Source organism: Alligator mississippiensis, chromosome 13 (genome assembly GCF_030867095.1).
Source record: "Alligator mississippiensis isolate rAllMis1 chromosome 13, rAllMis1, whole genome shotgun sequence".
NCBI lineage: Eukaryota > Metazoa > Chordata > Crocodylia > Alligatoridae > Alligator > Alligator mississippiensis.
Window position 1 is genome coordinate 25,657,535 of NC_081836.1, and position 16,782 is coordinate 25,674,316.

General features: G+C 44.3%; 1 protein-coding gene across 6 annotated transcripts in view; it reads right to left on the reverse strand.

Annotated features, from left to right (window-relative positions):
• The window catches only part of CLUAP1 (clusterin associated protein 1), a 366,633-nt gene that overhangs the window by 194,896 nt on the left and 154,955 nt on the right, over positions 1 to 16,782 (reverse strand). For all 6 annotated transcript variants that reach the window (XM_059716427.1, XM_059716425.1, XM_059716424.1 and 3 more), the window contains one exon: positions 1,148 to 1,327. In XM_059716427.1, coding sequence (XP_059572410.1) covers positions 1,148 to 1,327 — 180 coding nt within the window. The remainder of the gene's footprint in view (positions 1 to 1,147; positions 1,328 to 16,782) is intronic.

The window sequence follows — 16,782 nt, forward strand, 5'->3', positions numbered from 1 at the left end:
GAATTTGTTATTCAACAATCTCTAGGTTTATTTTTCCATGTTGTTTGTGGGGTGATATTTCTTTTAAGTGTTTATATAGGGCCTGATTCAATGCTTATTAGGTCAATAGCAACCTCTTATTCAGCTCAGTGGGTAGTGAATTAGATCTATGGGCACATCCAAATGAGCGTGCATGTGCAGTTTGCAGCATCACAAACCTGCCTGTGGTGCTGCAAACCACACATGCTGCACATGCACAAATTTGCTGCATGCTAATTTGCATCATGGTAGGTTTTTAGACACCAGGAGATCCCAGCAGAAAAAAAAAAAAACACAGCAGAAAAAACTAGGGCAGTGCATGTAGTGCACCACCCAAAACCAGAGCCTGACCAGCCAGAGCCACACCAAGCTCCAGTTGCCCATATCACTGCTGCTAGAGCCTCAGAAGGCACCCAGGTAAGGTTGCTGAGGCCAGCCCAGGTGCTGCCCCCAGCCTCCACTACCCCATCCAGAGCAACTTGCTACACACCAGAGCACACACAGGGGCACGTTTCCCAGGGACAACTTGTCCCTGAAGAAACACACATGTGCGCTTGTCTGGATGCACACTATATGGCTTAACGTACTCTGTATGCTCCCTCCATGCTTCTCGGGTATGTCTACAAGGTAAATTTACCATCCCTATGTGTGGCACGCTCAAGTGTCCTGTACTAATCATGGAAGACTGCCTCCTGAAAAAGAAGCAGAGTAGCCCCATACATGCAGCCACAGGGACAGCCTAACTGGCACTGTTATTCAGCAGCACTAAAAGCTCTACCACTCTGAGTTAGGAGGTAGCTCATCCTAAGCAGCAGCGTGCTTCAGTGTGCTGCTGCTGTGGACAGTAAGTTTGCTAGATAGACCTAGCTGCATTTTTGAGTAGCCACACTCCCTGCTATTCCCATCCTGCTCCCAAGCAGAGTTGACAAATATGAAACAAAACTGTGCTTGTATTGTTATGACCAAGTTTCCATTTGGGATTAAATGGTGACTCAACGTGTAATAGGAGGCACACAGAAGGAGGGGAAGCAGAAAAAATAGCACTAATGGCTACATTCAGCATATAGGTTTCTGTGGTAAATTGATTTTGTTTCCATGACTACAAAATAGAGAATCCAATCTTGCTTACTTTAGAACCAAGGTCAAACTTGAATTTGCTGCCATCTTCCTCCTCCACTTCAGTGGTTTCCATTCCTTTGGTCTTCATGGCATTGTACAGCACAGAGGTAATCTTCACCAGCTCCTTCACTGCATAGCCATCTGCTTGGTAGAGCTTCTTTGTGTTGAGCTTTATGTGAGCTTTGGTAGCCTGTTAAATGACACAAAGATGCATTACAGAAGGTAATGGAGAACAGGTCCCAATCCTTTCATCAGAGCTCTCCTAAAAGCACTTTTTGGGCAGAGCTAGACTCTTCTATCCTTAGAAGACATTTTCAATTTAGGAACGTGCACACTTTCAATCATGTTGTTGTTTCTAAAAAACAGTATTCCCTGATACATAGTCACCTTTATGAGTCAGAATATTTCTGAGAAAGCTGCAGCCATTAATTCCCACAGAGTGAGATTCAGCACTGCACATAAAGTCAGCAACAAAGGCTATGCAACATTTAATTAAAAGGTACTTAAAAATGTACATACTACTTAACCAGATCACCAATCCTGTGTTAACCCATTGCATAAGTATCAACTTCCCCGTAAGGTAGGGGCTATCAACCTACAACCAATGGAATCAGACCAAGAAGATGTCCAATCCAGCCTGCAGAGATCTAATCCAAAATGGGGAGGGAATTCATGTCATAGACCTGTGCTCTGCTGCCCATTCCCTCTGCAGCATCAGAGCTTACCCCTGCTGCAGAGGGGTCAGGAATCTGGCAGCTGGCCACTAAGATCAGGGGTGACTCCTGGCCCCCTGAAAAAGGCTGGTGACCCCTACCTTAAGAGAATGAAATAATAAAGATCAATCACCCTAATAAAGGGTCCCCTCTTTTTCTTCAGCTTGATGAATTATTTCTCTCTTCAATTAGTATATTATTTTTACTATAAATTATTATATTAATAAATTTGTATCCCCTTCTCCTCTGTCCCCTAAATGCTCATATATTCATACAGACAGGTATGAAAATAAACTACAAGATTCAATTAATTAAATCATCCATCATTATTTCAAAATACCAAGAACCAAAAGGGTAGTACATTAAGAGGCAGCATTCCAGAGTGAGAGAGAAGATTAACTTAATTTGTAGAACTCCCTCTGTGCTGATGTTACAGACACCCAGACATGAGGACTTAGTATAAAACAGTAATTAAAATTGCCAGGTTCTCTCTGATGAAGTGGGAACAGCAAAAAACCCATTTTTTGTTCAAACTTTGTTCCTCCCTAAAAATAGAAATAAACCAACTGTAAATAGCCAGGTAGCTTATCTTTTTATTATCATTTTATTTAAACTGCTAGAAAATATTTGCCTCCTAGAAAACATTTCCCATCACATAGGAAACTATGTGATAGAGTCTTCTGCTTTTATATTAAATTCTAATCTTGATGCACTGCAGGGTTGCAAACCCAAAATAATACTTTTACTGATAATCTGTGAACTTGTTCCTGACAACCAAACTTTTTACTAACATTTTTTACATATGTGACAGGGTTGATAACAGTCTTACACAGAGTTTAGATTATGGTTTGTATGGGATGGTTTGGATAGGGATGATCCTGCATCAGACAGAGGATTGGACTAGATGACCTCTGGAGGTTCCTTCTAGCCCTACTTGTCTATGACTGTAATATAATTGTAACCCTTCTGACAAGCTAAGGACAAGGATAGGGTTCAAATTTAGGGATTTAACACCAACCACAGTAAAAATGATTGGCTGTCAGGAAGACATTTACAGACTGTCAGTAAAAAAGGAGTCTTAGGTTGGCAACTATGCTCGACTGCAACAATGGTTTTACACCCTGCCACACCCCTTCTAAGGGATCCCCTATTCCTCCCCACATCATGACACCCCTGATTATACCTCATACCATGCTGCCCCAGCCTTACACCCACAGGCCCTCCTCCCCATTCCTACACAGACCCCTAAAGAAAGATACTGCCTACCTACAAGGTGAACAGCGTACCAGGCAGATGAGACTCAGCAGCAGTACATGATTAGGAGCAGGAAAGGGAACTGCAGAGCTCCTATGAGCAACAAAGCTGTGATTCTCTTCAGGGTGCTGCACTCCCACTGAGACACCAGGGGCGCGTCCACACATGCAATGTGCACTTGCAGCAACTCAAATAGAAGCAGTGCAAATTTGAGCCGGAGCTTTTTGCCTCAGCGCACATGCTTGTACATGCACTTTTTTGTGGAGCAAATTCTGCCACTTGGGGCAAAATAACTCTGCCTAGCTCCTCCTGGATGTGCAGCCAGGGGGAGCTACAGCCCAGGGCCAGCACCTGTGCTGTCCCCAGTGGTATAAAAAGCCACACTGGTAGGTAGCTCAGGGCTACTAGCTCTCAGGAGCTTCTGGGGCTCAGCCAATTGGTACCTGGAGACACTACCCTTTGTGCCAGCTGGACTGCTGAAGCAGCCCTGAGAGTTCCCTGCACCCTCTACCCACTGCAGCAGTCTGGCAGTGGGGGCTGCTGCCTGGCTGTGACCTGCTGCGCAGCTGCCAGACCTGGATAGGAACTGCACAGCCAGTAGAGGCATCTGTCATTTTGGGCCAGCTGCCAGTGGCCTGTGGCTGCAGGGTTGGCCTCTGCGTGGCATTACTGCCACATGTGCCCCCTGCCCGGCCATCTTGGCAGCTATCGCCTGGAAGATATTCCAGGTGTGGTGGCCTGCTTTGAACTGTCAAAGCATATCCTCCCGGCCCCAACTGGCTGGGTCAGCCACAGCCAGCTGGGTCCAAGGTGCCAGCTCTGAGCAGGCAGGGTTCTGCCACTGGCCTCCCTAGCAGGAATTCTGATGTTCCCTATTGGAAAACTGAAAAATCCCTGATAAAAAAAATCCCAAAGTCCCTCTGTAAAATACCCCAAAATCCATGTTCCTCTACAAGTATAACAAAAGACCACTATAAAGAAAGAGAGTGAGACAGAGACAGCTATCAATTGGACAATGTTTTATTGATATATCTAGTGTTAAAGCATGTTGCTTATCATAATAATAAAGTGAACGCTAAATACATATTTCTTGAATTCATGAATATATACTTTGCTGCCCTCCCATAGGGGCTACAGCCCCCCCCAGCAGGGGCTACAGCCCCCACACAAGGGATACGGCCCCTGCAGGGGCTACACCCCCCTTGCAAGGCCCACCCCAGCCCCCCCGATGGCTGCCTCACCCAGCCCCACCCCCCACTTGCCCCCCCCATCACTACCCCCAGACCCCCATGGTTGCCCCCCCCAACCCCAGGCACCATCACTTTGAAGAAGAAAACAAAAAAAAAAGAAGAAAAAAAACAGGAAAAAAGCCTATTCTTACCCTAGAAGCAGGGGCTGGGGGTCTCCAAGTACTCCTGGCAGAGCCCCCCTGGGCAGCACAGGGCAGTGGAGGGCAGGAGGGCCTAAGCTGGGGCTGCTGGGGCTGTCCCTCTGCCCCATGCTGTGCAGGTGGGGCTCCAGTGAGACAGACGGAAGCTACAACTGCCAGTAAGTGCTGGGGCTTGTTTTTTTAAACTATGGGGATGCTGGGGTGCGGGGGGGCAGGGATCGGGGTGGGGGGGTTGGATGGCTGGGGCCAGGCAGGGCAGGGTGAGGAACCAGGCAGGAAGATGATTGGGAGGGTTGGGGGCAGGCAGGGGATGAGGCAGGGCAGGGCAGGGCAGGAGTCGGAGGGGGCTGGGGGGGGTCCCCTCCCCCCTCCTCCAGCCCCCCCCAACCCCTTATTCACGGCACAGGAGCCCTGGTGCTGAACACACAGCCTGGCAGGCCATGCATTTCAGCACCAAGGTGAGGAGCCAACCATAGAGACACTGGCAGCCAGAGAGTCTCCATGGAGAACCCAGCCTCTGCCCTGCTTTTTTAAGGTTCGTTTTTTTTAGACCCCTGGATATCCAGCGGTCTAATTTTCGCCCCACACTGCAAACTTGCAGCACGGGGAACATTTTTCATTCCCACACATGCCTCTTGCCCTGTCTCAAAGGGGTTTGAGATAAGGCAAAAGGCACGTGCGCACTTGCCCCTGGTGGCGCTGCTGTGCTCTGCCTGCCCTTCAACATTGTCTCCCCCTTCTTTCTGGTGGCAGAGATTTAATTCAGCTCTGGTTGCTTGGTGTTCTTTAAAACAGCTCCATTTTTTCCAGATGGGCATTTTGGGTTTTTGGGGTTGGGTTGTTTTTTGTTTGTTTGTTTGTTACAGTGTTTATAAACTTATGGAAAGTTGGCAACCCTGGTGTACAGAACCAGGACAGCCTGGTTTTATGTTTTTGTAAACATTTTGGAATAAACCACAAGGTGATACTATGCTTGTTGGATATACATTGAGCCACTGGGTCCTCATTCAGAGAAAAATCCATTTGAAATGAAAAGGGAGATGTTCTTGAGAAAGGACTAAGGCTCCAAAAGAAATCAAAAAAGGAATGTAAAGAGTTTCAGTCTCCATCCTTGTTCTTAAGTACACTGCCACATTTTCTGGCTTTTTTTTTTTTTAAACAAATTTCCCTACTTTTTTAATGTTTTCCTGTTCCCCACTACTGTGTAAAAAGTTCACAAAAACAGAGGGAGCAGTTGGCTGACTGCTCTGGCAAAGGGAAGACAGAAGATAATTGAAAAATGATGCCAAGGTTTCTAGAAAGGCAAAGGAATGTTTTGTGCCTTCATTTGTGGATCCTCAAAAATTAAGGTAACTAAAATCACTGGTCCCTCAAAAATTCTGGCCAACATGGTCTCAAATGCACTGGTCAAAGTGAAAAACTAGAGATTTTTTCCCTTCGGTTGCTCTTAGAAGTTAAATGTAACAGTGGTAGGTACAAATTTCCAGACAGTAGTGTGATTATTAAGTCAACAGTATCCTTTTAACACATATTCCACCAGGGAGGCTCGAGCATCACTTTATAAAGAGTATTGTTAGGGACAGGAATTCCAATTTCAGTTCCTTTCAAAACACCAGAAAGAAAAATCAATGTCGAGCAAAAGAAAAGGATGCATTTCCCCCTGTGAGAATGGCAGTTTGAGAAATATATATTTTCAAAAGTAAAGCCCTGCCTATGTGAATAGGAAAGTCCACATTTAGAAAATTCTAGCCTTACATCTTTTCTTGAACCACTACCTTAAAAAAGGCATAAAATGGCTTGTAGCACCATTATAAAACCATTTCTCTTTATTCTATGAACTGGTTACCATGAGTTTTATTTTGGACACATACAGCTGAGACAAAAGCAAAATTAAAAGCACATCACAGAAGTGGCATCAACTCTCCGGTGGTATGTTTTTATTTATTTTAATATGTGCTTCAGTATTATTCCTTTAGAGACAAATTTCTAGACCCAGATCCCAGTTAACAGATCACTGGGAAAGGACCATGAAATATTCCCTATCCAAGCCACAAAGTAGCAGTGGTGTTAATCTGCTGCCATTGCAAATCCCCTTTTGAGGAAGGGCTGAGCTGGTTGATCTCTACATTCACATTCTGTCTCTAAAATCCCTTTATGCAGCAAGATCAAGGGAACTATGCTGCACAATGTACTAATGATGAAAGGCTTATTGTATAGGTTCCCTTAATATGTCCATACTTCTGTGGAATGTACTGAAGTGGTGGGAAGGATTCATTCCCCTACTGAACAGGATGGAGGGGACAGCTGCATTATTCAAAACCAACACATTATTACTCTCAACTAGGCTCTTCTGAGCCAGAGTTTGTCCCCAGCTGGGCTCCATATGCTGGAATTCAGTAGTGGGCCTTGCCCCCACTTGCCCTATCCCCTGAATTCCCCATCCCTCCAGGAGTCCCACGTGCCAGATCCAGCCTGGAGGCTACATCTTTGATACTCTTGATTTAAGGCAATATCTAGATTGGCTACTTAGGTACCTCCCATGTAGGATTCAATATGCTTAAAAATTAGGCTCCTGGGATCAGGGGGGAAATTCAAAGAAATGGAGCTATGCATCTAGATTCTGTGAAGTCAATAGGGAGATTTAGGCTCCTTTGAAAGTGTAGCACATCAGGGTCCCAGGGAGGGCCCATGATGCCCCGATGGCTCCACAACCATGCCCTGCTCCGCCCCAAGACACCTTCCCTTCTCACCTGCCATGCCTTGATGGAATAATAGTAATAGGAAAGCTACCCATGGGCCTTTACATGGCCCCAGTCTGACTGGACCCTCTCCCATCCCAGGACTCTGGCTGGGTCTCTCTGGTCAACTGTGCACTGCAGAGCACCTACAGACTTAAGGGTTATTTGCATGGCTCCAATCCTTCCCTACACCCAGCCCCAAGCCTCATAGGTGTTACGATATTGTTGTTCTCCTGTCAGGCTTTCAGCCTCATTGGCCTCCGTGCCTTTACTCTAAGCTAGGCCTTCTCGTTCGGGCCCACAATGTCAGACCTGGCTTTGAGGCACTAGCTCTGGTTTGGCCCTTTTGGGCCTGGGCCCCTGGCCCCTGTCTGCTGGGCCCCTGGCCCCTGCCTGGCTTCACCCTTCCTCAGGCACTGGGCCCCTGGCCCTTGGCTGGCTCTGTGGCCTTGCACTATGCCCACTCCAGGGTCAACAGTCACTTGGACCTTGAGCCTGCACCTAGCAGGTCTCAAGGTGATTGCGTGCCCCTCAGGCAATAATGAGACCTCCACGTGCCATCCCTATAGTTCCAACCCAAACCACCAGCATAAACAGCAACATAAACACTAAGGCCCTGGGCTATAACATAAAGGGGAAGAGGGTGGCTTTCCCTTTAAGAGGGAACACCTTCCCTCACCCCTTGTGCTGGCATACCTCCCAGCCTTAGCTCCTTGAACTCCCCAAGCCTCACTGTTCCTGAAGGCAGCAAAGCAATCAGTCTAACATCCCTGGGTAGCTCTCCTGGGCAGAAGCTCCTAACCGTGCAGCTGGCAGGGCTCGATTAGCTTGCCAGCCGAATCCCCAGACTTATATGCTCCCAGAACTCTACCCCCTTCCAGTCAACAGACTGCCTGGGCTGCCTGCAGGGACCTGCTAATTGCCTCATTTGCCCTGTTGCCGTGCAGCTGCTGTGCCCTGCCTAGCCTGCAGTGCTCCCTGGCTAAGCTACTTTTACCTTAAATGAACAGGGAGACTCAGGCTCTCTGTTACAGAAGGGTAATTTAGAGTGCATGGACCTGAGTGTGCAGCACTGAGGTAATTAACAGGAAACAAAAAGCACAAGGGATCCATTTGAGCTCTCATCCTATTAGGTACCTCTGTTCACTCAGTATTTAGAGTCTGAAGTCTTCTTCTGAGGGACAAGGGCTCACTCCTTTTGAGAGGGAAGCAGTGGCAGTTTCATACACTAGCCTATGTCTTGCCTATAGTTTTCCATAGTCCAGTATAAGTTGTCATGTTGGCCCCAGCTGCAAAGCCAACAAAGTTGCAATGTGCTGTTGGTCAGTCTGAGACTAGATCAGCATGACCCACTGAGGGTGCAGGAGACTGAAACAAGGAAGGCAGACAATAGGATCAGTATTGAGGAATTTGTTAGTCGTCATTCATGAAGACCATTCTTTTAATGAGCACAATTCTATTTAAATATAATGGCACATAACCAAATACACATCTATGAATCTACTTGTGCCAGAAAGAAGTCAGAAGTTTCTTCTTTTGGTAAGATATATTCTGTAGTGATTACTGCTTTCTGATACTCTTCTCTCAGGGAATCAGGAGAATGTCTCCACGTAAATCTTTTCCCTAGTTGTAGATGCAATAAATTATTAGTTACTGGTAAGTGCGTGCCCTATAGACCACAGGAATTAATGAAAGAACATCTCCAAAATCTTTACAATCCTGAGGAAACAGGAAACTTCTGTGCAGACTGTTTCTTGAAGAATCATAATAATCCCTATATTATCTTGTACAATTAATTGCAGGCTTTGGGCCACTGCATTATTTAAGAACTTTCCTCTCCTTTTACATCCTGTAACATTACCACATAATTCTGCAAAGCTTTTTCAGAGACATTGACAAAAGTATGATATAAACCAGAAAATGTATTAATATTATATTTATTCTATTCTTGTGCATCCACATTGTGCTAGACTCAGAAAAGGAATTTAAAACTGCTAAAAGATTGTTTCTCATCTCTAGTGATGCTCCACAGCCCAAAACTCTGCTCTAAGGTATGGTAAAGATATACATTCAGTACACAATAGAATTAGTAATTGAATACAAATTAATAGGGTTTCCATAAATGCATCTAAGAGCAAAACAAGCTTTGTAGAATGGTTGCCTTGGATTTCAGAACGCTCCAGAAGACAGAGCTAGAAAAAGGCTTACTTTGATCTCTATTCATATTGAAAGATAAGGATGTGGAATGGGCTGCTACTTGGTCAAAGTATACATGCACTGCACAATACAGTGCTCTGTAGAAATAACTGAGCTAGCTCTAAATGAACTAGCGTGGGTACTGGAAGCAATACAGCCACGTTTGTGAGAGGCTCTGCTTTGGCTCACTCAGGTGTTCTACCTGTAAAAAAATTAACTTTAACATCCAGGTCTAAAAACATGAGCATCTGTCTGAAGTCCAACTCATTTTACTTTATATCCCTTGTTTCAATTCTCTCTAAATGTCTCCTCTATCACAGTACAAATCACTTCTAAGAACATCTGATACTGAATCTATAGAAAATAGGAGTCATTCTTAACTAATACATGGCTCACTCTGCCTATCCCAGAATCTGAGCATCCAGCTCATTTTCCTTTATAACCCCCTTCCAGTTCTCAATATGCTTACTTCAGCATAGAATCATAGAATTATAGAAAATTAGGGTTGGAAGGGACCTCAGGAGGTCATCTAGTCCAAACACCTGCTCAAAGCAAGACCATATCCAACTGTATCATCCTAAGGCTTTGTCTAGCCAGGTCTTAAAATCCGCCAAGAACGGAGATTCCACAACTCTTCTGGGTAACCTATCCCACAGCTTTACTACCCTCCTAGTGGGAAAGTTTTCCCTGATATATAACCTAAACTTTCCTTGCTGCAACTTGAGACCATTGCTCCTTTTTCTGTCATATGTTACCACTAAGAACAGTCTAGTTCCATCCTCTTCGGAATCACCCTTTAGGTAGTTGAAAGCTGGTATTAAATCCCCTCTCCTTCTCTACTCCAGACTAAATAAGACCAGTTCTCTCAGCTGCTCCTCATAAGTCATGTGACCCAGCTCCCTAACTAGTTTGGGTGCCCCCCCCCCACCCCAAACTCTCTCCGATTTGTCTGCCATCCTTTCTGCAGTGGGGAGACCAAAACAGGATGCAATACTCCAGATGTGGCCTCACCAGTGCCGAACAGAGGGGAATAACCACTTCCCTTGATCTTCTGGCAACGCTCCTATGAATACAGCCCAATATGTCATGAGCCCTCTTCACAACAAGGACATACTGTTGGTTCATATTAAAGCTTACTGTCCTTTTCTGCAAAGCAGTTGCTTAACCAGTCAGTCCCCAGCCTGTTCCCGTGCATGCAATTGTTCCAGTCTAAGTGCAGAATTTAGCATTTGTCCTTATTGAACCTCATGAGATTTCTTTTCGACCAATCCTCCAATTTCTCAAAGTCTCTGTGAATCCTAGCCCTACCCTCCAGTGTATCTACTATTCCCCACAACTTGATGTCACCTACAAACTTGTTGAGGGTGCGTTCCAACCCATCTTCCAGGTCACTGATACGGAACAACACTGACTCCAGGACTGACTGCTGGGGCACTACACTTGATACCAGTTGCCAACTAGACATCAAGCCATTAACTACTATCCTTTGAAACCAATGATCTAGCCAGTTTTCTATCCACTTTATAGTTCATTCATCCAAGCCATACTTCCTTACCCTGCTTGCAAGAATGTTATGGGAGACCATATCAAAATCCTTGCTGAAGTCAAGGTATATTACGTCCACTGTTCCTCCCTGCATCTACAGAGCCAGTCGTCTCATCATAGAAGGTTGGTCAAGCATGACTTGCCCTTGGTAAATCCATTCTGACTGTTCCTAATCACACTTCCATGTGCTTAGAAATGGGTTTCTTGAGGACCTGTTCCACGATTTTTCCAGGGACTGAGATGAGACTAACCATTCTGTAATTCCTTGAATCCTACTTCTTCCCTTTCTTAAAGAAAGCACTACATTTGCCCTTTTCCAATCACCTGGGACCTTTTCCAATCACCTGGGACCTTTCCCAATCATGACAAGTTTTCAAAGGTAATGGCCAGTGGCTCTGCAATCACAAAAGCCAACTCCCTCAGCACCCTAGGGTGCATCGCATCCAGCTGCATGGCTTGTACATATGCAGCTTTTCTAAATAGTTCCTAACCTGTTCTTCTGCCCCAGTTGGTTTCTCACCTTCTCCTCAAACTGTGCTGCCAAGCACAGTTGCCTGGGAGCTGACCTTCCCTGTGAAAACTGAGGTGAAAAAGGCATCAATTACTTCAGCCTTTTCCATATTTTCTGTCAATAGGTTACCTCCCACATTGCTGCCAAGCACAGTTGGCTTAGCAGGGACCCACACTTCCCCCAACAAGAAATGTCTCTCATTACCCTTCACGCCTCTTGCTAGCTGTAACTCCAATTGCACTTTGGCCTTCCTGACTTCATCCCTGCATGCCTGAGCAATACTCTTATACTCCTCCCTAGTTGTGTGTCCAAGTTTCCACTTCTTTTAAGCTTCCTTTCTCTGTTTTCGCTCATTGAAGAGTTCTCTGCTAAGCCAAGCTGATCTTCTGCTGTACTTGCTAGTATTCCTGTGCATCAGGATGGTTCACTCCTGCATCCTCAGTAAGATTTCTTTAAAATGCAACCAACTCTCCTAAACTCCTTTCCCCACCAGACTGGCCTCCCAGGGGATCCTGCCCATCAGTTCTCTGTTGAAGTCTGCTTTTTGAAGACCAGGGTCCTTACTCTGCTGTTCTCCTTCCTTCCTTTCCTCAGGATCTTGAACTCAATCATCTTGTGGTCATTGCTGTCCATGTTGTCATCCACCACTATATTCCTCACCAATTCTTCCCTGTCTGTGAGCAGCAGGTCTAGAAATGTATGGCCCCTAACTGGCCTATCCAACACTTGCACCAGGAAGTTGTCCCTAACACTCCAAAAACTTCTTGGATTCCCTGTGCACTGCTGCATTGCTCTCCCAACAGATGTCAGGGTGCTCGACTTCTGTGATTGGGAAACTTCTGCTAGCTGTCTGAAGAAAGCCTAACCCATCTCATCCTCCTGGTCTGATGGTCTATAGCAGACACCTACCATGACATCACCCTTATTGCTCTCCCCTCTGATCCAAACCCAGAGACTTTCAGCAGGCCTAACTCCAGTTTCATACTGGAGCTCTGAGCAGTCATACAGCTCTTTTACATAAAGCACAACTCCTCCTCTTCTCCCCTGCCCATCCTTCATGAACAGTTGATAGCTCGCATGACTATGCTCACGGATGGGTATCTCAGCAAGTCTCTGTTATTCCAACCACATAGTTTTGAGACTATGTGAGGACTTCCAATTCCTTCTACTTGTTTCCCAGGCTCCATGCATTTGTGTACAGACACCAGAGCCAAGTGCCCTATTTTCTCAGTAAGAATGAAGCAGCCTCCCCTGTTGCCCCTTTCTGCTTGTGCTTCTTCCAGGTCACCCATTTCCCTCACTTACCTCAGGGTCTTTGGTCTCCATCCCCGGGTGAACCTATTTAAAAATCTTCCTTACTAGGTTTGCGAGCCTGTCTGAGAAGATGTTCTTCCCTCCCTTTGTCAGGTGGATCCCATCTCTTCCTCGTAATCCTTCTTCTTGGAACAACATCCCGTGGGCAAAGAAGCCAGATCTCTGCTGGCGACCCATATGCACACCAACACATTGATCTGCAGGATGTGTCCGCTCCTTCCCCAGCCCTTTCCCTTGACTGGAAAGATTGAGAACATCACCTGAGGCCCTGTGCTTTTCACCCTTGCACTCAGAGCACTGTAGTCATTTTTGACCTGCTCAGGGTCACCCCTGGAAATATCTTTGGTACCCACTTAGATAAGCAGCATGGGATAGTAATCAGAGGGCCAAATGAGTCTCAGTAATCCCTCTGTGACATCTCAGATCTGGGTTACAGGCAAGCAGCAGACCTCCTGAAATAATAGGTCAGGCCAGCAGATGGGTACCTCCATCCCCTGCAGAAAGGAATTTCCCACCACTACCACCTATTGCTTCCTCTTGATGGCAATGGTCTCGATCTTCCCAACCCTGGGGAGACCTGGCCTTGCCTCTTCTGCCAATGAAACATGCTCCTCCTCCTGTGCTGCTAGGATATTATTACCAGGCCCAGAGAACATCCAACACTGTACAGTATCTATTCACAGTAGGCTAACACATGACTCACTTCCTCCAGTCCAAAGTCTGAGACACACATTATGAACACACTGACTGACATGCCAAACTCTAAAACTTCCACCCACTCTGTTACTACACTGTACTTCTGAAGCAACTGATCAAGAATCACTTAGTTGAAACTCAATGTTTCAGTGCTGAATGAAATCAGTCCAGTGCTCCATTTTGGAACTGTTGGAGTTTTTTAAATGAGCTGTATTTTATGCAACTCTGCTCTTGCCTCTGTCCTAGGACATGAATACATGATCCAATACTGTGCTGAATTTCCAGCAGGCACAACACAGAAAAGTATAGCCCAAGAGGAAGGAACAGACAGAGGTGATTTCACACCATTTCAATACCCCCTTCAGAAATTTAAAAAAAACAAACAAACAAACTTACTTGGAACAGATTAGTGAGGCACCTTTTGTGAATGACTGTTTTACAAATTAAAACAGATGCTAGATTACATAGCACAAATGTAATTAACTAGCAGAAGGGAGGAGAGGATAACTAAGCATAAATATTAACTGACTGCAGGAGAAGTCCCTTGACAATTAATCATGGAGACCTTTTTTTAATGCCCTCAGAGTCTATTTCCTGCTGTTTAGTCAGCAATTCTTCTTACCATTAAACTGATACTCCTATACCAAAGCCCAAGTGTCCATTCCTGTGCCAAAAAATGCAAAACTGAACGTTCATGGAAGAACTACATTCTGGTCACCATTTTAGGCTCCCCATTCTGATCATTACAAAAAACTTCCTCCCAGAGGACTCAGTATTATGAAAGTAAAAAATTGGCTTAGTAGCTATGAACATAAACCATAAGTAAATGACATCATACTTCATGCCCAAGACTAAGTCAAGAAGGAAAGAAAATAAAACAAGAAGTAAATCTCATTCATCCACAAAGGACACAGTAGCTGAGGAAATGGAACAAGTCAAATAGAGACCAGTCTTTCTTACCTAACCTACCTGTGATGTTTGCTTTTCATTTCAAAATTAACATGGTTTTGTTAATGTCTTTATACCACATCAATGCTAACACCGATCACTGTTTAAGATAATTACAATCAGCTTTCAACAACGTGCTTAGAATGACTACAGAATGCATAGAACAAACAAGGAAAGAAAACTCTTCTGGATGGTATCAGAATAAAGCTGGAAATAAAGATGGTGTTGTAACTTGCAAACTACCCAAAACATTTTAAAGGTATGTAGATACAATAAAGTTCAGTACTATAGAAAAGGCTACATTGATAGAGAACTGAAAGATGAATACAAATCGCTTGCAGGCAAATCCCCCAGAATACTATGGCACTTCAGGGAAGAATCCTATAGTCAAGAAATAATACAATACAGTCCTTACACAGATTGCCTGCCCATCTTCTCCTTTAAGACATAAATTGTATTTAATGTCTAATGTCCTGCAATCTGCTTCTTAGTAGGTCCTAACTGGATACATTTGTTCTAATGAAAGCATAGATTCAGACAAGAAATGAAAAAGGATCATACAATAAGATACAAAACTATATAGCTGTCTTGAGTCCAAGGCCCCCCAGAGCCTAATGGCTCACTGACTAGCAAGGTAAGGCTCATCAGCTTTTGTAGCCAAAAGCACGTAAGGGAGCAATGTAGCTCACATCACATTTAACCCCCAACCCAAGTGACCAAGTACTTATATTCAGCTGGGGACAACCTTTGACATGAGTCCAACACAGGGCTTGTACTCATGCCTCAGGAGTCATAGTAAGACATCTTCACTGTCCTGCCAACACACCCACATGACTGTTTCATAACTAAAATATTGTTAGGACCTGTATTTCACAGAGGACTTATTTAACTCTACTGATATACACATTATGCTCTACTATACAAAAAAAAAAAAAAAAAGGCATACAATGTTAGGAGCAATACTGGTGTGTTTATTACTCAGTTCTTTGAAAAATCCATTTTGCTTAGGACTTTTGATTTTTACACTTTTTAGTTTTATCAAGTGTGAAAAAACAGGGCTGTGTTAGATAATTTTTATGGGGTTAGTCATTAAGAGCCCTATTCTACAACCCCCAACACAGACACACACACACTTAACTTCAAGTGATGCAAGTAATTCTGTTATAGTTACTACTGAAACTGTGTCTCTATTCAAGTAAACATTGCTGTTTTTATTTACAACCTGGGTTACCATCTCACCTACATGGTCCAGTCAAAGACCAGGATCCCACTGCCCCAGTCATAGGCAGATCTAGGATTTTGAAAAGTGGGGTGCATAGGCACATATAACACAACACATTTTTCTACAGGTAAAAACAAACTAGAAGCTTTGATAATGTAGTAAGGGCCTAAGGCTATATCACTCAATTTAAGACAGAAGCAAAAACAAAAGTAACTTTATTGGAATTTGCAATAATTTACTATACCATACATTATGTATTAAAAAACATGACAAACTTGACAAGCTAGGCAAAAATAGTCAAAAGATGTTGTTTCTTTGGTCCTGTAGTCATTAGAATTAAACGTACATCTCTTTCTGATTCATAAAACAAAATCTAGCCTTCTTGAGCATCTTGACAGCACATCCAATGCCTCAAAGAAAGTTATTTCCAAACCTGATTTAATGTTTTCACACCTGAGTTTGTTTCTAACTTCAGTTAAAAACACTGTCTGTAGGGCTGTGAAACAGGAACTACATTACCAGGAGCACCTAACAGATAGCAGAATTGCAGAAGAAAGAATAGCTTGATAAGAGGAATATTAAAACCATTAAAAAAGAAGGGAGGGTCATTAACACTTGTGGATTGAAGAGTTTAGAAAGGATCAAATAGATTATGAGCCATGAAGTCCTTCATGGCTGCCTGAATAAAAATGCTGCTGCCACTCCCAGGGTTTTAAATTTTGGGTGGAGTGGGAATCAAACCGGGGTCCACCGAGTTCAAACAAAGAGCAAGGTGGCAGCTTCCACCCCGGTTTACAGCCCACAGACAGCCACTTTCATTTGATGTCAGTGAAGCCAGTTTCACTCCGTTTCTTCAATGAAGTTACTTACATTGTGTAAATACTATACTAAGTATGGGTCTAAGTCTACAGGATTTGGGGCTGTGACCTAAATTACGATGTAAACGTGCTAATTTTCAATAATATCGTATCTTTCTCTTCTCTCAGCCTCTCATTGTTTTTTGACTTTTTACACCAAATATCAAGCTCATCTCCCCTGAGGGTAGTAGGCAGGTTGCATTTGGCAACACGTCTGGAGAGAAGACAGGCATTGGTTTGAACCTAACAAATTGTACAAGA